A 23,288-nucleotide genomic window follows, 5' to 3' on the forward strand; every position below is an offset into this window, starting at 1 on the left:
ACCTCAAACCCATCGAACACCTTTGGAATGAATTGGAACAACTGCGAGCCAGGCCTAAGCTCGCAACATCAGTTACCAACCTCACTAATGTTCTTGTGACTGAATTGAAGCAAGTCCCCGCAGCAATGTTTCAATATCTAGTGGGACGCCTTCCCAGAAGAGTGGAGGCTGTTATAGCAGAAAAGGGGCAATATAAACAAATATAAAAATAAAAGTCCATTAAAATAACATAAAATTAATCAGAAATACAGTGTAGACATTGTTAATGTTGTAAATGACTATTGTAGCTGGAAACGGCAGATTTGTAATGGAATATCTACATAGGCGTACAGAGGCCCATTATCAGCAACCATCACTCCTGTGTTCCAATGGCACGTTGTGTTAGCTAATCCAAGTTTATCATTTTAAAAAGGCTAATTGATCATTAGAAAACACTTTTGAAATTATGTTAGCTCAGCTGAAAACTGTTGTCTTGATTAAAGCATCAATAAAACTGGCCTTTAGACTAGTTGAGTATCTGGAGCGTTAGCATTTGTGGATTTGATTACAGGCTCAAAATGGCCAGAAACAAAGATCTTTCTTCTGAAACTCGTCAGTCTATTCTTGTTCGGAGAAATGGAGGCTATTCCATGTGAGATCTCGTACAACGTTGTGTACTACTCCCTTCAAAGAACAGCACAAACTGGCTCTAACCAGAATAGAAAGAGGAGTGGGGGGCCCCAGTGCACAACTGAGCAAGAGGACAAGTACATTAGAGTGTCTAGTTTGAGAAACAAACGCCTCACAAGTCCTCAACTGGCAGCTTCATTAAATAGTAACCGCAAAACACCAGTCTCAGTGAAGAGGCGACTCCGGGATGCTGGCCTTTTAGGCAGAGTTGCAAAGAAAAAGCCATATCTCAGACTGGCCAATAAAAATAAAAAGATTAAGATGGGCAAAAGAAAACAGACACTGGACAGAGGAAGATTGGGAAAAAAGTGTTATGGACAGACAAATCTAAGTTTGAGGTGTTCGGATCGCAGATAAAATGAAAAGATGCTGGAGGAGTGCTTGACGCCATCTGTCATCATGGTGGAGGCAATGTGATGGTCTGGGGGTGCTTTGGTGGTGGTAAAGTGGGAGATTTGTACAGGGTAAAAGGGATCTTGAAGAAGGACTCCATTTTGTAACGCCATGCCATCCCCTGTGTACGGCGCTTAACTGGAGCCAATTTCCTCCTACAACAGGACAATGACCCAAAGCACAGCTCCAAACTATGCAATAACTATTTAGGGAATAAGCAGTCAGCTGGTATTCTGTCTATAATGGAGTTGCCAGTACAGTCACCGGATCTCAACCCTATTGAGCTGTTGTGGGAGCAGCTTGACCATATAGTACGTAAGAAGTGCCCATCAAGCCAATCCAATTTGTGGGAGGTGCCTCAGGAAACATGGGGTGAAATCCCTTCAGATTAGTGATGGGCATTCTGGCTCTTTTCAGTGACTCAGCTCGTTTGGCTCAGCTCACCAAAAAGAGTCGGCTCTTTAAAAAAAATATATATATGTTTTTGTATTTTTTCAAGTCAAACAGTTTGCGATAGTTTGACTATGATTGGTGTTAAACCAATTCTAATGAAATTATTAAATGAAATCATACTCTAGCATTAACCACAATGTATTTAAAAATGCACTGGTTTGTTATGAAAAAAAGAATGCTATTAAACGTTTGCATTTAAAGTATAACTTTTTTAATGTATATTAAATTATATTCCATTCTGTGTATCTTGCTGTCCATTGATGAACATAGGGTCCATCCACTCTGTCACGTCCTGTGGTTACGTTTGCTTCCTCTCTGGCGGTTGGCTGTGATTCGCTGCAGACCCTTTACACAAGAGTATCATTTTTGAGGCTGTCACATAGCTGAAGAGAGAGAACAGTAACTTATTAGTTCAGGTTCATGTTTTGTCTACTGATACTACATTCTCATCTATATATATATATATATATATAATACTGGATTAAATAATGAGGTAGTAATAACTGCTTACTGAGGAGGTGCTGGCTCCACCACTATCTCTAGCAGGTCTACTGGACTGAGTGGATACTGGCTCCACCACTATCACTAGCAGGTCTACTGGACTGAGTGGATACATCTCCACCACTATCTCTAGCAGGTCTACTGGACTGAGTGGGTACTGGCTCCACCACTATCTCTAGCAGGTCTAGTTGACTGAGTGGATTCATCTCCACGTGTGGAGGTGCTGGCTCTCCACTGATCTCCACAGTGACCTGCTCAAAGGGTACCAGGACTCTGCACACCTCCTCCATCACCTCCCATTCCTCTTGGGTCAGAGCATCAACAGGTGCATTGACAATGGCCAGGGTATAGATGATGGCATCCTTTGACTCAAGAAACCGCTTCAACATATAAAATGTTGTTGAATTCCACCTTGTAGTGCAGTCTTGTTTAGGCCTCAGCTCAGGCATCCCCATCTGGCAATTGTGTAGACTTTTGTTTTTCAGCACCTACTGTGCTCCTGTGGAAGTATTCCACAGCTGCTTTCACTTTATCCACAGTGGGCTTCATCACCTTCAGAGTATCCTTTTACAAATCAGGTTGATTGTGTGGACAAGACATGGATAATGGGTCCATTTTAAAATGTTCATGGCTTTGGTTATGTTAGCTGCATTGTCATGGTTATGTTAGCAGCATTGTCATGGTTATGTTAGCAGCATGGTTAAGTTGGCTGCATTGTCGCTAACACAACAGACCACTTTACCATCTACTTGCTATTCTCTGGCCACTCTCAACAGTTCCTCTGCCAAGTTCTCTGAGGTGTGTCTGTTGCTGAACGCAAAGCAGTCCAGAAGACAGCTAGACATTAAAAATTCTTCAATGAAGTGACATGTAACCGACATGTAAGAACTGGTTACCCTTGATGTCCAGCAGTCAGTGGTAAGGCAAACTGCAGTAGCTTTTTGGACTCTTTCCCGCACTTAAGCCTGTGTGCTCTCGTACAGTTGTGGAATAAGTGATTTTGAAAGGGGTTTTCCTGCTTGGAAATGTGTACATTGGATTTAGACTATTGCTTTAATTTCTTAAACCTCTGTCCTCCTCGATCGCAAATAGCTGGAAATCGGTGGCAATCATTTTAGCCGATGCAATATCAATTTGGCCTTGTTTTGATACAGACATAGACGTTTGGCATAAACTGGTCCATAGAAGACTGTGTTGCCGTGGGTGGGTGGCGGAGTAGGTCTACTGGACTGAGTGGATACATCTCCACCACTATCTCTAGCAGGTCTACTGGACTGAGTGGATACATCTCCACCACTATCTCTAGCAGGTCTACTGGACTGAGTGGATACATCTCCACCACTATCTCTAGCAGGTCTACTGGACTGAGTGGATACATCTCCACCACTACCTCTAGCAGGTCTACTGGACTGAGTGGATACATCTCCACCACTATCTCTAGCAGGTCTACTGGACTGAGTGGATACATCTCCACGTGTGGAGGTCCTGGCTCCACCACTATCACTAGCAGACCCGCTAGTTTCTCCAAGCTCCGCTACAGCTAGCTTCACAGTTGGGTGCACAGTTCACATATGTCGGTGTAGGTTGTGCGTAGAACCGGCTTAATATGAGATTTTGTTTTGGCAAATTCTACACTGTGTTCTAACGTTGTCTACATTATTAAAATACATCCAGATTCTACTGTGCTTCCGACTCATTTTCCAGCTGTTGTTTTCCCAGCTGTCCTTCCTCTCTCTCCTCGCTGCTAAGTGTGTGACTGTGAGTGAGTTGGCTCGGCCCTCCCTCACGCAAATTTGGTTCATTGGTTGACACTGCGTGTCTGATTGACAGGAATAACAGGTGAGGCTGTTAGTCTGAGCAGACAGAACGAATGTGTGCGCTTGAGCATTTAGGCCTATAATATTTTATTACTTTTTTCATTCTTTGAATTAGTTCATTCTATTCATTTAAATCTTTTGATTATTCATATATATATTTTTTCAATATTTTTATTAAAAGATTCGGCTCTTCTGACATGCGAGCCGGATCCCAACGTTCACCTACAAGAGCTCTTAGAGGCGACTCGTTCACGAACAACCCATCACTACTTCAGATTACCTCAACAAATTGACAACTAGAATGCCAAAGGTCTGCAAGGCTGCAATTGCTGAAAATGGAGGATTCTTTGATGAAAGCACATTTTTAAGGATACAATTATTTCAATTAAAAATCATTATTTATAACCTTATCAACGTCATGATTATACAGTTGAAGTGAGAAGTTTATATACACTTAGGTTGGAGTCATTAAAACTCGTTTTTCAACCACTCCACAAATTTGTTGTTAACAAACTATAGTTTTGGCAAGTCGGTTAGGATATCTACTTTGTGCGTGACACAAATAATTTTTCCGACAATTGATTACAGACAGATTATTTCACTTATAATCCACTATATCACAATTCCAGTGGGTCAGAAGTTCATACACTAAGTTGACTGTGCCTTTAAACAGCTTGGAAAATTCCAGAAAATGGTGTCATGGCGTTAGAAGATTCTGATAGGCTAATTGACATCATTTGAATCAATTGGAGGTGTACCTGTGGATGTATTTCAAGGCCTACCTACAAACTCAGTGCCTCTTTGCTTGACATCATGGGAAAATCAAAAGAAATCAGCCAAGACCTCAGAAAAAAAATTGTAGACCTCTAAAAGACTGGTTCATCCTTGGGAGCAATTTCCAAACACCTGAAGGGACCACGTTCATCTGTACAAACAATAGTACGCAAGTATAAACACCATGGGACCACGCAGCCGTCATACATCTCAGGAAGGAGACGCGTTCTGTCTCCTAGAGATGAACGTACTTTGGTGCGAAAACTGCAAATCAATCTCAGAACAACAGCAAAGGGCCTTGTGAAGATGCTGGAGGAAACGGGTACAAAAGTATCTATATCCACAGTAAAATGAGTCCAAAATCGACATAACCTGAAAGGCTGCTCAGCAAGGAAGAAGCCACTGCTCCAAAACAGCCATAAAAAAGCCAGACTACGGTTTGTAACTGCACATGGGGACAAAGATAGTACTTTTTGGAGAAATGTCCTCTGGTCTGATGAAACAAAAATAGAACTGTTTGGCCATAATGACCATCGTTATGTTTGGAGGAAAAAGGGGGAGGCTTGCAAGCCGAAGAACACCATCCCAACCGTGAAGCATGGGGGTGGCAGCATCATGTTGTGGGGGTGCTTTGCTGCAGGAGGGACTGGTGCACTTCACAAAATAGATGGCGTCATGAGGAAAGGAAAATGATGTGGATATATTGAAGCAACATCTCAAGACATCAGTCAGGAAGTTCAAGCTTGGTCGCAAATGGGTCTTCCAAATGGACAATGACCCCAAGCATACTTCCAAAGTTGCGGCAAAATGGCTTAAGGACAACAAAGTCAAGGTATTGGAGTGGCTTGAAAAAGCGTGTGCAAACAAGGAGGCCTACAAACCTGACTCAGTTACACCAGGTCATTCCGGAGGAATTGGCCAAAGTTCACCCAACTTATTGTGGGAAGCTTGTGGAAGGCTACCCGAAACATTTGACCCAAGTTAACAATTTAAAGGCAATGCTACCAAATACTAATTGAGTGTATGTAAACTTCTGACCCACTGGGAATGTGATGAAAGAAATAAAATCTGAAATAAATCACTCTCTGCTATTATTCTGACATTTCACATTCTTAAAATAAAGTGGTGATCCTAACTGACCTAAGACAGGACATTTTTACTAGGATTAAATGTCAGGAATTGTGAAAAACTGAGTTTAAATGTATTTGGCTAAGGTGCATGTAAACTTCCGACTTCAACTGTATACACACACACATTTTGTGAGACGCGCTGTATATTGTAAAATTCTACTGCACGACAGTCTACACACACCATTTAATATCCAGCATAGTCATTTATATGTTAGTATTAAACATATCTACTTTCTCAAACAATAAGATTAATCTGTAAAAATAAAGAGAGACATTATTTGGTTACAACACAGAAGATGTTGGTGAAGAACCTACAGGGCTACGCTATGATAAGTTGGACAGGCAAGTCATTTCTCTTGGAAGGCTCGCCAACTAACGTTACTATACTCAACTATCTGGTAATCCCTTAGTTTAAAAAAAGAGACACCGTCCTCGTATCCTAAGTTAAAAACGGACATATCTTGTAATTGAATAAAATAGTAAGGTGGTCAATAACTGAGGGCCGTATGCCTATAATACGGGACAGTTTTTTGCTAAACTGTATTATTGACTATGTTATGTTTACTCCATGTGTAACTGTTGTTGTTTACTCCATGTATAACTGTGTTGTTTACTCCATGTGTAACTGTTGTTTACTCCATGTGTAACTCTGTGTTGTTTACTCCATGTGTAACTGTGTTGTTGTTTTACTCCATGTGTAACTGTGTTGTTGTTTACTCCATGTGTAACTGTGTTGTTTACTCCATGTGTAACTGTGTTGTTTACTCCATGTGTAACTGTGTTGTTTACTCCATGTGTAACTGTGTTGTTGTTTACTCCATGTGTAACTGTGTTGTTGTTTACTCCATGTGTAACTGTGTTGTTTACTCCATGTGTAACTGTGTTGTTTACTCCATGTGTAACTCTGTGTTGTTGTTTACTCCATGTGTAACTCTGTGTTGTTGTTTACTCCATGTGTAACTCTGTGTTGTTTATTCCATGTGTAACTGTTGTTGTTTACTCCATGTGTAACTGTGTTGTTGTTTACTCCATGTGTAACTGTTGTTGTTTATTCCATGTGTAACTCTGCGTTGTTGTTTATTCCATGTGTAACTCTGTGTTGTTGTTTATTCCATGTGTAACTCTGTGTTGTTGTTTATTCCATGTGTAACTCTGTGTTGTTTATTCCATGTGTAACTCTGTGTTGTTGTTTATTCCATGTGTAACTCTGTGTTGTTGTTTATTCCATGTGTAACTCTGTGTTGTTGTTTATTCCATGTGTAACTCTGTGTTGTTGTTTACTCCATGTGTAACTGTGTGTTGTTGTTTGTGTCAAACTGCTTTGCTTTATCTTGGCCAGGTCGCAGTTGTAAATGGGAACTTGTTCTCAACTAACCAACCTGGTTAAATAAAGGTGAAATAAATAAAATAAAAACCCGCTTATCAAAAAGCTGATCGTAGTAACGTCAGTATTTCCACTGAAATGTCAAACATGCTAAATGCTAACCGGTTAGCTAACATTTTTTACGACAAGGTGATATATTTGTTAAACGCTGTAGAATATGCCGATAATACGGGTTTACGAGTGTACAACGTCCTTATCTAATAATAATAAGAAACAGCTCGGATATTTAACGAGGTTATTAACTTTAGTTAATCTAGTTTATTTCGCCTGCTCCCTTATGATCCATGACAAGGCGCTTATAAAACTAGTCAAGGTTATTGTCGCTAACAGGTAACGTTAGCTATCTAATAACAGAGGTGCAAAAGTGGATCAATAATGCAATAAATACAGCCTCGTAATAATAATAATAATATAATACAGCTAAATTAGAAATGATAGTAGAAACACCCTGTTACCTCGGGAGGGGTACGACGGTCTGCTGCTCGACTCTCTCCAGACGGTTTCCACTCACCCAGTTAAATAAAAGGTTAAATACATGAATAATATAAAGGCTGTGTTGACTGGGTGAGTTTGTTTCCGACGGACTACAGCATCACCTACCCTTTTCTTTCAGAATTAAAGTCCTCAACACTGACAAAACATGTTCATTTTAAAATGCTGTAGTGTAGTCCCGTCTCCATATTTATAAAATGTAAAAACAGAATGTAGTGCTCATTAATGCGTTATAAATCACAATTCAATAAATGCATATTTACAGCGCTCTAATAAAAATAAAAAGGAGTCAGGGATACAAAAAACAGATTATATCCGTATTCACATGTGTGAGCTACTTGTATGAGATATACCTGATTCTTTTTTTTTTCAATGTGCAGAAAATGTATTTTAATGTAAATTATATTGTTACACTATATAGAATAACGTTTGTGGTTAGTTGAAACCACCAGCTATTTCTGCACAGATGAGTGACTCATGTTTAACCCACAAGTCACTTGTTTTTTTTAAATAAATTGGTTGTACAGTTAACTTCCAAGTTGTGATCCTTGACTGTCAAATAGTTTCGATGGATTTCCCTTCATGTGAACAACTTTTTTTTTTTTAAATGACCATCTTCAAAAAGTTGGAGATGTTATATCCATTTTATTCAGAAGAAATGTAAAAATTTATACAAGATTTATTTTTTAAAAGAATTAAAAAGAAAAAAGGTAAAGAAAAAGTTCTATATTCCTTACACTTACTGGACTTCTCTTCAAGTGTCCACCAGCTAGGGATTCTTAATATAATACATGAAAGAACGAACATAACCAAAATGAAAAATAAAAACAAATTTTATCCCAGTTCCCAGTGTTTAAAGGGGTAGAGCTCCCATTCGAGGTGGTGAGTGCCAGACAGCAGAGCTGGTACGTTTAAAGTAGCGAGGTTTGCTCTTGCAGAAGATGCGGTCCAGCTTTGGCGGTTCAATCGCCCCGTAGTGTGAATCCACATCAACTGGGTGGAAATATTGCTTCATCATAGACTGCTTCAGTTGGTTGCCTAGAGGGGAGGGAAGAATGAGTTCACTTTAGCATCACGACTAAGGCCTTGGTTCTTGTAGGTATTAAAAGCTGGTACTTTGCCATCATGCTTCCAGTCGTTGTGCTAATGGCTAGTTAGCAACGGCACCATAAACTCTTAACTTTCCTTCAAACTGCGCAGAGACATTAAAATGGCATCCATGAGTTCACCCGACTCTGGGTATGTAGAAACCCCTCCCCACCAGCTTTATTACCAAAATCTCAAACTATTCCTTTAAGAGCACAGTAAACAGGCATCAATGAGGCCTTGTGCGGAGGGGTTATGCACCGCGTGTTGCTACGAGGCCTTGTGCGGAGGGGTTATGCACCGCGTGTTGCTACGAGGCCTTGTGCGGAGGGGTTATGCACCGCGTGTTGCTACGAGGCCTTGTGCGGAGGGGTTATGCACCCGTGTGTTGCTACGAGGCCTTGTGCGGAGGGGTTATGCACCCGTGTGTTGCTACGAGGCCTAAATAAGTCAGTAAAACGTACCCTCAGCCCATGTGGGGATGGGTTTCCTTGGTGCGGATTCGTCATCGGTAGAGTCATCACTGTTCTGATCCATCCCATAGTCCTCAGGGTTGGTGTTGAGAACAACAGGCTTGTTGCCCCCCTTAGGAGTGATCTCATATGACTGGGGAGACTGCTGCAAGGGCAGGAAGACAAAAATCAGGGATTACATAAATATGTGTTTTATCATTTATTCTTCTCTTAGAATTAAAAACAGACAAGTTGGTGTGATTTCTGCACCCAGCTAAGGATTGGATTGATAAAGTAGGTCCAGCAACATGACAAGTCACATTGAGAGTGAGTCCTCATCTCCTACAACAGACTAGACATACTTCCATTTATCAGATGCTTTTATCCAAAAGCGACTTAGTCATGTTTGCGTACATTTTACGTACGAGTGGCCCCCCCCCCGGGAATCGAACCCAACAACCTCGGCGTTGCAAGCGCCACGCTCTACCGACTATGGCTCTAACGGAGAGTGTTATCCATACCTCGATATCCACAGTGACGTTGAGGACTCCTCCCTTCCCTGCAGGCGTCTTCAACACCACGGGCTATAGGAGGGAACAGGAGAAGTGCACACGAACATTGGTCTATACATCTACCACAGGATCAATATCCTCCAATGAGATACACAAGACTTTGCAGAGATTAGGAAAATTATTACTGACAAAACCATTAGGCTTCAACACCTTCCAGCCCCAATGGACAATTAGGAAGATGGGGAAAAAAAGTTTACATTCAAAACCACAAGCGCCCCTTCCTCGATGTTATAGTCATATGTTGGGGCCAATCCCACCTCTTCCCCGTGGCCCGACACCAGGGTCCCCCCCCAAACCGGCAGCCAACAAAGTGTCATCGTTGGACAAAACACCAGGAAAATCAACACCAAGTGATTTTCATTTTTGAAATCTATTCCCAAGTATTCCCACGCATAATAGAAAGATGTGATCGCAATACACATGTAAGAAAAGTTTGAAATTATTCTTTTTTTTGTGTGTCAAATATCTGTTGTTTGGGCTTCTTGCCGTCAATTTGGGCTTGACATATTATTTTGTAATCATCTTCCGGCCCCACGACCATCCCACTAAATGGACCCGGGGGTTGATCTAGTTGATGCTCTTTCCTCCCTAGTGGAGATCTGAGAGGATTTGATTGGTATAAGCAATATGGTGAAACTCCCACCTAACATATCAGAGGACAAGCGGAGCTACTACCAGATTGATTTTACCTGTCAAAGTAGAGAAAGTGTTCTCACCTGAACTTCAGCAGTCAGGTGGCTCTTAGCGGCTTCTCGCTGTCTCTCCGCGAGTCTCTCAGCTTCTCGCTGTCTCTCCGCGAGTCTCTCAGCTTCTCGCTGTGTCTCCGCTTCTCGCTGTCTCTCCGCGAGTCGCTCAGCTTCTCGCTGTCTCTCCTCCTCAGCCTGCCTCTGTTGCTCCTCCTATTGACAGAATAAAAAAATGTTTCATTAATACTTCAACCTACCGTTAGCGTCTTCTAACCGAAAGTGTACATGTACAAAGTCCCCGATATTAACACCTTTTAAATGTTATGTACAAATCTGAAAGTAACTTCAAACCAAGTCTACACAATGTTTAAAGACAGGAACAGACATGTTAAATGAATGGTTAATCCAAACAAGACAAGACGGGTTGAAGCTGCATGACTTACCTTCTTCCTCTTCTCCAACTCTCTTCTCTCCTTCTCCCGGGCAGCTCTCTCCACTTCTCTCTGAAGAGCAATGGCCTTCTCTCTCTCTACCCGCTCCCTGAAACAGACACAATATTTCAGCAGCAGCCGTCTCCACATTAAAAACAAACAATTCACAGTCCAAAGCTTCGAACATCAACAAAAAACGATGGCAATGCCAGTTTGATAGAAGATCAAACAAAAGTCCATTTTACAAATCAGCAGTTGTCAGTCATTTTACAGTTGTCGTAATTCCGTAACAGGAAAACTACCTCTCGGCAGATGCTTGTCTGTCTCTCTCCAGTTCTTTCTCTAGTTCTTTCTTCAGCTCCAGTGCTCGTCGGGCCTCAGTCATCTTACGAGCCCTCTCCTGCTCTTCTTCGGCTCTCCTCTTTGCCTGCAGCTCCTGCTGACGCTTCTCCTCCTCCTCCTGGGTCAAGGGTCAAACATTTAACAATCCACATGCGCCTTCAAGGAGGCATCCAATTCAATAATAAAAAATAAAAAAACACCCCAACAAAATGGCTGTCCTTGGGGCTGGTCTAGCGGGCAATGTCAAGACTGGGTACGGATTCTACCTCTCCTATGGGCGGCATTCTGTCTACCTCTCCAATATCTGCCTATTACAAAATAAATCCTACTACTGTTAACTGGAAATGACACAACGACAAGGCTCCAGTTGAACAAAGTTTACTATACCGTATGAACACACTACAAGGTAGCCATTACACTCACGGCTAGGTCCATCAACGAACAGACTTCCTGCGCAGGCACACTCTTGACTGAGCGACAGCCCCGTAATAACAGAAATATAGGGATACTTAAAACATGAACTTAATAACAACTACTACTACTACTACTACTACTACTAAATGGAAAGTAGATAAAAAAATTAAGTTCAACATAAACAATGGTAGGAGTGTCTTACAGACTGTTGAATCTTCTTCCTCCTGCCGTCCTCCTCCATCTTCCTCCTCAGTTCCAGCTCCTCCTGGCGTTTGCTGGCCACCTTCTTTTTGGCTTTCTCCTCTGCCATGCGCTCTACTCGCAGCTGCGGGAACAGGGGAAAAATAGTTTTACGAAAACAAGAGAGTTTCCTATTGGACAAGTTCAGATAGTATCTTCCCTTTGCACTCCAATGTAAGGCGGTTTGTGCCCAAATGAACACGACCGCATTACCGTAGCTTCACCTCTGCGTCAGATGTCATCCGTTCATCATTCAGTAAAGTGGCGTTTCTCGTCCGCATCTCACCCCGCCCCTCGTCCGCATCTCACCCCGCCCCGTTTCTCGTCCGCATCTCACCCCGCCCCGCCCCTCGTCCGCATCTCACCCCGCCCCTCGTCCGCATCTCACCCCGCCCCGTTTCTCGTCCGCATCTCACCCCGCCCCTCGTCCGCATCTCACCCCGCCCCGCATCTCACCCCGCCCCTCATCTCACCCCGTCCCTCGTCCACATCTCACCCCGCCCCTCACCTCACCCCGTCCCTCGTCCACATCTCACCCCGCCCCTCATCTCACCCCGCCCCTCGTCCGCATCTCACCCCGCCCCTCGTCCGCATCTCACCCCGCCCCGTCCCTCGTCCGCATCTCACCCCGTCCCTCGTCCGCATCTCACCCCGTCCCTCGTCCGCATCTCACCCCGCCCCGCCCCTCGTCCGCACCCGCCCCGCCCCTCGTCCGCACCCGCCCCGCCCCTCGTCCGCATCTCACCCCGCCCCTCATCTCACCCCGCCCCTCATCTCACCCCGCCCCTCGTCCGCATCTCACCCCGCCCCTCGTCCGCATCTCACCCCGCCCCTCGTCCGCATCTCACCCCGCCCCCGCCCCGCCCCTCGTCCGCACCCGCCCCGCCCCTCGTCCTCATCTCACCCCGTCCCTCATCTCACCCCGTCCCTCGTCCACATCTCACCCCGCCCCTCATCTCACCCCGCCCCTCGTCCGCATCTCACCCCGCCCCTCGTCCGCATCTCACCCCGCCCCTCGTCCGCACCCGCCCCGCCCCTCGTCCGCATCTCACCCCGCCCCTCATCTCACCCCGTCCCTCATCTCACCCCGCCCCTCATCTCACCCCGCCCCTCATCCTCACCTCACCCCGCGTCCTCACCTCACCCCGCGTCTCATCTCGCCCCGCCCCTCATCTCGCCCCGCCCCTCGTCTCATCTCGCCCCGCCCCTCGTCTCATCCCGCCCCGCCCCTCGTCTCATCCCGCCCCGCCCCTCGTCTCATCCCGCCCCGCCCCTCGTCCTCATCTCGCCCCGCGTCCTCATCTCACCCCGCCCCGCGTCTCATCTCGCCCCGCCCCTCGTCTCATCTCGCCCCGCGTCCTCATCTCACCCCACCCCGCCCCGCGTCTCATCTCACCCCACCCCGCCCCGCGTCTCATCTCACCTTGTCGTGTTTCTCATCAATCTGAAGCATCTTCTGCTCAATCTTCTTTTTTTTCTCCTCCTCTTTCTGTTCCTCCTTCACCCGGGCCTCGACTACCCTCCGCAGCCGCTCATCCCTCTTCTTCTTCATCTCTTCCTGTTTTCTCCTCTTGTCTTCGTCCATCTTCTTCTTCCTCTCTTCTTCTTGCTCTTGCTTCTTCTTTAGTGCTTCCAGTTTCAGGCGTTCTCTTTCCTAGAAGAAAATTACACTTAGGAATCTGATAAGAGTTACATGGCATTAAACATGTTTATTTTTTGTTTTTTTTACATTCTAGTGGCATCTCATTTGGGACTGAGTGAATCCGTGGTAGTATTATTTTTAAATGGAAAGGGGAACCCATGAAGAGGGAATAAGACTAATATGGGACTAAAGGCACCACGGGTGACTTCTAAATTAAAATCCATCTGAAGGGCACCTAGACACATTTGCAGCAGGGGGGAGAAAAAAAGGCCAAGTCCTTGTATTTCATTTAGTTAGTGAGGAGGCACACTTATGTTCTTGCAAAGAGCCGGTAAAGCGCTTGATGTGTGTAGGTGCCCTAAAAACACGTTAGACATAAATCTGATGAAATCTAAAAATCACAAAAGCCCCAGCCTTTTTTGCCCCTTAGAACCCAACGTTAACTCAGATGGTGTGGGGGACGACAAGTGGCGTGTACCAGTTAGAGCACACAAATACCAAACACCACCCCCCCTCACACATACCACACCATATTACTCTGATACATACCACTACACCACAGCCTGACTGTAGAGGGGACAGGGAAAGAGAGATCCAATTAACAAGGCTACATATGTCGTCTGGTAACATTGTGATTTGTTTTTAAAACTTCCAAAACGTTTGGCTAAAAAAATGATCACAAAATGGTTATGATGTGATCATGACAACATAGGGGGGGAGAGAGAGATGGGCCAATTTTAATGATATTTGAGGATAATGTCACAAAGGCAGGGAATTATTCAGGAAATATCACGTCGCAAAAAAATTGGGGAGCCCCTAAAACGAGTAGTGATCTGTAGACTAACCTTGAGGTCGGCTCTGCCTGGCGTGGTGTGTTTAATGAAGGACTTCATGACCGTGTTGCGACCCAGAGAGCTGGGGGTCATCATCAGCATCTGGTTCTTCTGGACAGTGTGGAGGAACGACCTCATGTTGGGCCTCACCTACAGTAGACAACATCAAATCAAATGTATTTATATAGCCCTTACATCAGCTGATATCTCAAAGTGCTGTACAGAAACCCAGCCTAAAACCCCAAACAGCAAGCAATGCAGATGTAGAAGCACGGTAGGGGTCCATTCATGGCAAGTTAACTTTACAATATTTTAGAAGAAAAAAAGGAGAGAGAAAAAAAAAACACTTGCTTCAGAACGTAAACCTACAAAATGGATTTCAAAAATTAACTTTACAATGATAAGCCCAGAGTTAATATCTTCACTCTTTGGGAGTACTGGCAGGTTCTACGCCAGGCAAGACACAGCTAGTTGTTGTGAAGAAAAGCTTTGATATCTTGGTTCTTACACTCTGGCTCTTAACAGGAGGCGATGGCTTCTTCCTTGGGCTCTGGAATTCATCGGCAGCTGCTCTGCGCTTGGCACTGAGACGAGGACCAAGACTTGACGGTGGCTTCTTACCACTACCATCTAGGGAACACAAACCTGTTAACCCACCAATACATCTAAATACTTTTGCCACAGACACACACGTTGGCTACATGGCCCTCCCTCTCTAAAGCATAGCTGTAACCTATTGACGTTACAAGCATGATTCAGAAGACAGGGGGGGAGAGATTTTTAAATTTTAGTCATTTATCAGATGCTCTTATTCAGAGCGACTTACAGTAGTGAATGCATACATTTCATGCATTTTTTTTTTGTACTGGTCCCCCGTGGGAATCGAACCCACAACCCTGGCGTTGCACACACCATGCTCTACATGCATGTACGTGGCGCAGCTTCTGGTATGTGTGCCAGTCTTTGCTGATGAGTGTGTGTGTGTGTGAGTTAATGATGGTCTGTACCTGATCCAGAGTCTGGCGTGGCGGTCTTGGCTTTGCTGATGATGGAGGCTGGCGGCGGCACGGTGGGAGTGGTCTGGGCCATGGAGCGAGTGAAACGACGAACCTCTGCACCACTGAGAACCCCTGGGTGGTTCTGCACCGTGTTCTCCTGCTCAAATAAAAAATAAAAAAATAAATGACTTTAGGGAATCATTTCACTATGATCATCAATATATTTACATGAGGAACAGACAGAAACAGTAGAGCCAGACAGACATCAACTACTAAAATCAGGATTGGGGGGGGGGGTCAATTCCATTTCAGGAAGTAAATGAGGAACATCTGAATTGGAACTTTCCTTCTACTTTGTGAATTGACCCTAAGCCTGACATAAAAAGGATATTTTAGATAAATGTATCATTTAGGTACAATGTGGATGTTTCCTACCTCGGGAGAAGTCTCAGGAGCTGGGCTGTGAGTATCAGTCTTCGCAGGCTCCTCTGACAACACCCTGCCATACACAACAGCAAAATCAGATGCATAATAACCTAGGGTGTATTAATTAGTCGCACACCGTTACAAAAAACGTTTCACAAGCAACAACAACAAAAAAGTGCAACGAAGACGTTCTGTTGGACAAATTCAGGTCGTTTCCCCCTTGGTTTTTGTTCAGTTTGCGTCTGTTAGATTCCGTTCAGTTCTTAATGAATACCCCTCTTTAGTCTAGGTGTAGCCGGTGTGAAATGGCTAGTTAGTTAGCGGTGGTGCGCGCTAATAGCATTTCAAATCGGGCGACGTCACTCGCTCTGAGACCTGAAGTGGTTGTTCCCCTTTGCTCTGCAAGGGCTGCGGCTTTTGTGGCGCGATGGGTAACGATGCTTCATGATGGTGTCAGTTGTTGATGTGTGCAGAGGGTCCCTGGTTCAAGCCCAGGGGGCGAGGAGCGGGACGGAAAGCTATACTGTTACATAGGCTTGGGCAGTATCAGTATCCAGATTGTCATACCGACCTTGTGCCATACTAGGACATTCGGTAATACCGGCACTGAACACAAGGGGCGCTATTGTAACGCGAAAGTTAGCAACTAAAATATTAAACAGTTTACTGCACAAAAACAAATATTAAAACAGCAAGGCTCTTGATCCAGGATCACTGTTACCAAGCTAAACTTGATTTTTGGAAGAAGATAACCACAGCTAGATAGCTAACTAGCTTCTAAATTAGCAAACCATATGCCACAGCTACTGAGCATTTGGCACATTCTAGACAGTTTAACTTTAGGTATAAGATATTTAGCTGACCAACAGTTAGTTGTGAATTCCATCCTGTAACTAGATCACACGGCTCCTCCGGTCTCTCGTTGGCGCGCGCTTGTAAAACAAAAACACTGGGAACTATGGTAACAGGTGAAATGAAGAATGCTTTATCTCCTAACATATTGTTGACTGCAGGTATTTACTTAAAAAAGTAGCTATCAATATTCACATTTATTTATATTATATATATATATATATAAAAATGCAAATAGTTTAACAGTATTGTAAAATCATCTCATGGCTATTTCCAAATATCCCGGTATACCGCCCAAGCCTACCGTAGCCTACATCATTCACATACCAATTACAACAGGTGTGTTTATACATTCAGACAAGACAATGGTCGATTAACATTTTTTTTTTTTTAAATGGCCTAATAAATGCCTTCACTCACCCATCAGTCTGCACCTGGACCTCATGTCCATCAGTTTCCATCCACACATCTTCTACAGAGGACAGAAAAAAACAATACTATAATTCATTAGCACAGTAATGTAAATATATATATACACACACACACACACACACACACACACACACACACAGTATATATATACATTGTATATATACACACACACACACACACACACACACACACACATATGTACACACACACATATACATATATATACACATACATACACATACATACATACATACGTACGTACGTACGTATGTATATGTATATATATATATATATATATACACACATACATACATACATACACACACACATTGTCAAGGCATAATATGGAGAGATAAATTGCAAAAAAACAAAAAAGGCGCAATCAACTCAGACTAAGCTCTGAAGCGTAGCGGTAAATTAGTAATCTGATTTATGATTTTTTTGGGGGGGGGGGCTGTACACCAAACCATATCGCTCACATCCAGTGGAGGCTGTTGAGGGGAGGGCGAATCATGATAAATGGCTGGAATAGAGTCAACGGAAAGGTATGAAACATCAAAAAGACATGTTTGACACCATTCCAGGAATTAGTATGAGCCATCCTCCCCCGCTCACAAATCACATCTCATCACTCACCGTGCCCGCTGACGTTACTGCTGCAGGTGGAGCTACCCAAACGAGCCTTCTTCTTCAGGAAGGATCTCCTGGAGGCTCTGCGGACAGACTCCTGGGTCATGCTGTGTCTCAGCCCCGCCAGGGAGCGTCGCACGGTCAGGGAGTGTCTCACGGAGCTCCGCCTGGGACCCGGGGGCGTGGCGCCGGCAGCGATGGCTATCTTAGTGGCGGTGCGGCTCGGAGAGCGCTCTGGGTCGGGGTTCATCTGGAGCTCTGCTGAACGCCGCTCCGAGGCAGAGATCTTCACTATGGCTTCAGCTATGTGATTCTGGGTCTGAGGAGGTGTTAGACACGGGGGCTGGGAGGTGACAGGGCTGGACGACTCCTTCTTCCTCTCAGCTTCCTCGGGCTGCATCCTCTCCTCCTGGATGGGTTTGCCAGAAGCCTCATACTCCATCTGCTTTGGCTCCTCCTGCTGAGAGTTGATGGTCTGAGCAGCTCCTTTGCGGGTGCTGCATACGGGTAGTGCCACCTCAGGCTGTGTAGTCTGTTTGGCTCTGCGGGAACGAGGGGGCTTGATGATCTCTTCCAGTGTGACCGGAGATCCTCCATCATCCTCTGCTATCAGGTTCAGGGAGGTGGACACAGAGGAGCGACGCAGGTTGCTGCGTTTACCCTTTGAGAAGCTGCAGGGATGACAAAGATAGCATTATAGCAGACGTCAGGCGGTATTATAGCAGACGGGAGGAGGCATTATAGCAGACGGGAGGCGGCATTATAGCAGACGGGAGGCGGCATTATAGCAGACGCCGGGCGGCATTATAGCAGACGGGAGGCGGCATTATAGCAGACGGGAGGCGGCATTATAGCAGACGCCAGGCGGCATTATAGCAGACGCCAGGCGGCATTATAGCAGACGCCAGGCGGCATTATAGCAGACGCCAGGCGGCATTATAGCAGACGCCAGGCGGCATTATAGCAGACGGGAGGCGGCATTATAGCAGACGCCAGGCGGCATTATAGCAGACGCCAGGCGGCATTATAGCAGACGGGAGGCGGCATTATAGCAGACGGGAGGCGGCATTATGGCAGACGCCAGGCGGCATTATGGCAGACGGGAGGCATTACGGTTGACGGGAGGCATTACGGCAGACCTCATTGGTTTTCACAAAGATAAAAACCCACGAGGGTGCTTGAAAGATGAACGAGGACAGATTAATTAAAGAGTTTGTTTTTGGAGTTGTTTCCCCTTTTTTTATTTGTGGATTAGTCGTCAGGATTAGAGAAAAACAATTTTGTATGACTTCGGGTCAATTCTTTCAAAGAACCAGCTAAAAAAGGACAACCATATGGATGTCAGTTAAAAAAACAACAACTTACTGTTCATCTTACAGAACAAAACTAAATACGTGTTTCAACCTGTCCTCAAATTAATATTGAGGGTTCACAGTTAGTTTTGGTATTTAAACCTGTGTGTCATTAACGTGCCTGGTGGGGTAAAATTATAATGTACACGAAGAAGGTCACATGCAGGACCGGTCTAGTCAGGATGTTACTCTGTTTATTGTTAAGGTCAAATTCCTGGTACATGCTCTTGGTGAATGGAGATGATTCCTATAGTAAAATGTACAGTGTCACATGATGACTGACACGATGGAAGTTGATAAAAAGAAAAAAGGCTGTTCTGTCTGAGACTTAGGAACCTACTGTAGGAGGAAGATAACCTACCGTCTCTTGGTACGGTTCTCATTCTGACCCACGGATAGACGTTTCCTACGGTTGCTCTTCTTCTGCGACGGAGTCTTTGGCATCAGTTCTGGCTCTGCACTGAAGTCACTGAGATAGGAAGGAAAATAAAAATGTGAATATGAATGGTTCTGGAGAAGAAGGGGGAAAAATATTGTGACTATACAAAACATTAAGAACACCTGTTCTTTCCATGACAGACTATCCAGGTGAAAAGCTATGATGCCTTATTGATGTCACTTGTTAAATCCATGTCAATAAGTGTAGATAAAGAAGGAGGAGACAGTTTAAAGAATGATTTTTTTTAAGCCTCAAGACAATTGAGACATTAATTGTGTGTGTGTGCCATTCAGAGGGTGAATGGGGCAAGATAAAATATTGAAGTGCCGGGGTATGGTAGTAGGTGACATGCACACCGGTTTGTGTCAAGAACTGCAATGCTGCTGTGTCTTTCCAAACTCAGTTTTCAGTCAACTTGACACAACTGTGGAAAGCATTTGGCGTCAAAAAATGCCAGCATTCCTGTGGAACGCTTTCAGTTACAACGTATTGAGGTTGTTCTGAGGGAAAAGGGGGGCTGACAACTAAATATTAGGAAGGTCCTAATGTTTTGTATGCTCTGTGTATATGGCTCTGAAGAGAAGGGTCAACTGTTGCAGTATGAATCCTTCTGGCCATCATTACAAATTACAGTAAGAACAGATTTTTACACCAGATAATGTGATTTGATTACTGGGAGTTACAGGTTAGGTACTGTTTGGTGTAGGGCTGTCCCCGATAAAAAAATAATGCATTGGTCGGGGGCCTTCCATGTGGCGCAGCGGTTTAAGGCACTGCGTAGAGGCGTCACTACATATCCGGGTTCGATCCCGGGCTGTGTCGCAGCCGGGCCGCAACCAGAAGACCCATGAAGCTGCGCACAATTGACCCAGCGTAGTCCGTGTTAGGGGAGAGTTTGGCCGGCTGGGATGTGCTTGTCCCAGCGCGCTCATGCACGCTGGCTTCGGTCGCCAGCTGTACGGTGCGTTTCCTCTGACGCATTTATGTGGCTGACTTCCGGGTTAATGAGCAGTGTGTCGGCTTGGCAGGGTCGTGTTTCAGGGAGATGCACGGTTCTCAACCTTCGACTCTCCTGAGTCCGTATGGGAGTTGCAGCAATGGGACAAGACTAACTACCAATTGGATATCACGAAATTGGGGAGCAAAATAAACAAATGAACATAAAACAAAAAAAGCCCATAAAACTAAAAAACGTTTGGTCGGCCACTATTTTTTACAGTGTATTTTTCCCATATATACACAGTATAAACACATACTATGTATTTTAATCAAATCAACTATATGTACCGTGCTTGTATAATGCTTTAAGCGCACGGTTTGAAAAAAATAATTACGACACAAATGACTAGAAGTCCGACCGCAATGGATTTGATTCTGTTGGGGTCTTTTTTCCCTGTAAACTTCAGTCCTCCTACCTTGAGAACATGCGGTTGGCTTCCTGCTGGATCTCTTCGAGCCACACCATGTGGACATTTTCTATCTCGTTGGCGAACTCCTGAATCTTCCCATTAAACATCTGCATCAGGGTATGAGTCGACGACAGTACAGAGGTCATGGTTGCGACCTGGTGAAAATAAACAGGAAAAAAAATCAATTGTTTTCAAACGTTTGATGGGATGGTGAAATCTCCACACAAAACTCTAACGCTCCAACTAAATTGGCAAGCAGTTACATTTTAACGAGGAAGGCCAAAAAAAAAAACTTCAAAACGGTGACATTTTGCGTACATAACAAAATATTGTACAAGTCGAGACTTCTGACACAAAGACACATGCAGGAGGGGAAAAAACGCAGAGACACGACAACAATTCCAGACAATCCAATCCCTCAAACATTACCTACAAAACAAAAACGTTACAGTTAACCAAATGTTCATTGACACCTTGCGTGCAGTAACAAAGTGGCTAACTAGTTAGCTAACTTTAACTAGCTACCATTTTTTGAATTTTCGAGCTAACCCGCGCATTTCCGCAAACTCAAGTAACGTTAGACTACGGTCGTGGATCCTAGCTAGCTACAGTAGCTAGCTACTTAACCAGTCTCCCGGACAACTTTATTAGCAGCTAGCTAAATATATATATATATCCTGTAATAATATGCAAAGTACAATCAGATCATGTAAGAAACAAGATAATCAGTGTTGCCTTAGCAATCTAGCGAGTTGTTGAGATTTTAAAAGTCAAAGTGAAAGATGGCTAGCTAACGATAGCCACACACAAAAACTTCCATACCATAAATCTCCTCCAGTTTTCGAGAAAAATAAAAATCCGTTTCGCTTCAATAGCAGTTCACTCTATAATACAGGTGACCTCAACAATCTTTCTATATATAAAAAAAGATAGATATATTAAATTGTAATATCCGCCATTTATTTCTCTGCAAAACGACAACAAAGTAACGTTAGTCCGACTTGACTTCAACAGCCGCTGAAAACCGTTTAAATTGTTCCGAGCTGTCTAAGCGAATCAGGGACGGGTTTGTAATGACGTGTCAGCCTCTGCTCCTCCCACCGACCAATAGGATTGAAAGAGGAAGTGTCAGAGGGGGGCGGAGTCTTTTCATGATTCAAACCAGCCAATCACGGGAGAGTTTTTTTTTATTCCTGATATTAAGCAGAAAAATAAATAAAATAAAGTCTGAGGTTATTAATAACACAAGGGGGATAGGAGATGATATACCTTTTGTTCTATGATTTAGTTGACATGATATTTATGAATTATGAAGCCTTTATGTGCTTTATATGTTTTTTTTTAATTACATAATTTCTTTAAAATACACAAAAAGTGACGTTGATTAAGATTATATCATAGAACAAAACGTATATCTCCTAAACCTGTGTTTACCACATACCTTTATCGTTTATCCAAAAACGCCATTCATTTTCTCCATAGGATTTTACTACGTGCAACAATTTAGTAGTCATCCCTGCATTCTCATCCAGAAAGTTGCTTGGCCCTCTACGGTGTCACGTAGGTTGATTCATTGCTATGTTTTCATTTATAAAGACCTTTTACAAAAAAATCCCACTGTACCAAACATCATTACTAAACATCAGACATACCGCAACCTGTCTCAAGGACAGCTAACGTAACGCTGGAAATTCCTTTGGTCTCTACTGAGTTAAATAAATCCGTTTTTAGTTTTTGTTGCACCTTATTTGTGGAACAATCTTCAAAATGTTCTTAAATGTGATGCTTTGGTGCTGCAAGGCCAATTCAGAAAGATGACTGAGGACCTTAATTACTGATGACCGTGTTTTTCTTTCTGCTTGTATTTTGTATTTATATTTTGATGTATTTTCTGTAATTCAGGGCATCTGTAAAAGAGACCTTGGTCTCAGTATGAATCCTTGATAAACAATAAATATGATTAAATAAATAGACGTTGCCCAACGAACCATGGAGGAGTCCCTACTAAAGGACGCCATTACTATTTCTCTCTATCGGCGTCTGTTTGTATGCACTAACTCAGCCTTAAAGCACATAAATCCTTCATAATTCATAAAGCTCATGTTAACGGACTTATATTACCTTATATAACTAAACGTATAACATCTCATAAGCCTGTGTTAACCTCAGACCTTATTTTCGGCGTTTATCCCCAAACCCGATTTGTTTTGTGTGTGTGGCATTTTCATTGTTGGACATAAAACACAAGTAAATCAGGTCCAAGTGATTTTAATTTATGAAATCTGTTCCCAAGTATTCCCACGCATAATAGAGAGAGACACGATGTGGTCGTAGACAAACGTAAGCAAGGTTTGAAATGTTTTAGTTAAACATTATATCTCTTTAGGCTTCTTGCGGTCAATTTGTAGTCTTCAAATTATTTGGAATTATGTTCCGGGC

The 23,288-nt window shown here is 43.7% G+C and overlaps 2 protein-coding genes across 5 annotated transcripts in view; both read right to left on the reverse strand.

Annotated features, from left to right (window-relative positions):
• The window catches only part of LOC115197719 (ferritin, heavy subunit), a 20,417-nt gene extending 12,734 nt beyond the window's left edge, over positions 1–7,683 (reverse strand). Inside the window, exon 1 of the mRNA XM_029759503.1 lies at positions 7,577–7,683. The gene's annotated coding sequence lies outside the window, so the exon portion shown is untranslated. The remainder of the gene's footprint in view (positions 1–7,576) is intronic.
• Positions 7,684–8,238: 555 nt separating this feature from the next.
• Positions 8,239–21,883, reverse strand: incenp (inner centromere protein). Of its 4 annotated transcripts, none has more exons than XM_029759500.1 (18): positions 21,672–21,883; positions 20,856–21,004; positions 19,363–19,470; positions 17,656–18,320; positions 17,008–17,059; positions 15,745–15,808; positions 15,319–15,466; positions 14,820–14,941; positions 14,324–14,461; positions 14,028–14,045; positions 13,260–13,490; positions 11,799–11,921; positions 11,143–11,300; positions 10,853–10,949; positions 10,440–10,622; positions 9,673–9,735; positions 9,164–9,317; positions 8,239–8,651 (listed from the first exon to the last, which is right to left on the reverse strand). In XM_029759500.1, exons 1-18 carry the CDS (start codon positions 21,672–21,674, stop codon positions 8,467–8,469), a joined length of 2,661 nt encoding a protein of 886 aa, XP_029615360.1. In that variant the 5' UTR covers positions 21,675–21,883; the 3' UTR covers positions 8,239–8,466. The 4 variants fall into 4 exon arrangements, with proteins under 4 accessions (XP_029615360.1, XP_029615359.1, XP_029615362.1 ...); XM_029759499.1 differs by having other exon boundaries at positions 15,319–15,469; XM_029759502.1 differs by lacking the exon at positions 14,028–14,045.
• Between the last annotated feature and the right edge of the window lie 1,405 nt (positions 21,884–23,288).

This window comes from Salmo trutta, chromosome 7 (assembly GCF_901001165.1).
Source record: "Salmo trutta chromosome 7, fSalTru1.1, whole genome shotgun sequence".
Taxonomy (NCBI): Eukaryota; Metazoa; Chordata; class Actinopteri; order Salmoniformes; family Salmonidae; genus Salmo; species Salmo trutta.

What these genes read in the sequence shown, in the direction of transcription:
- incenp (XM_029759499.1), bottom strand. An exon ending in CTCCTGAGACTTCTCCCGAG is followed by an intron (nt 15,470 to 15,744) that starts GTAGGAAACATC and finishes TTTTTATTTGAG; the next exon opens with CAGGAGAACACGGTGCAGAA. An exon ending in TTGATGAGAAACACGACAAG is followed by an intron (nt 11,922 to 13,259) that starts GTGAGATGAGAC and finishes CTGTTCCCGCAG; the next exon opens with CTGCGAGTAGAGCGCATGGC.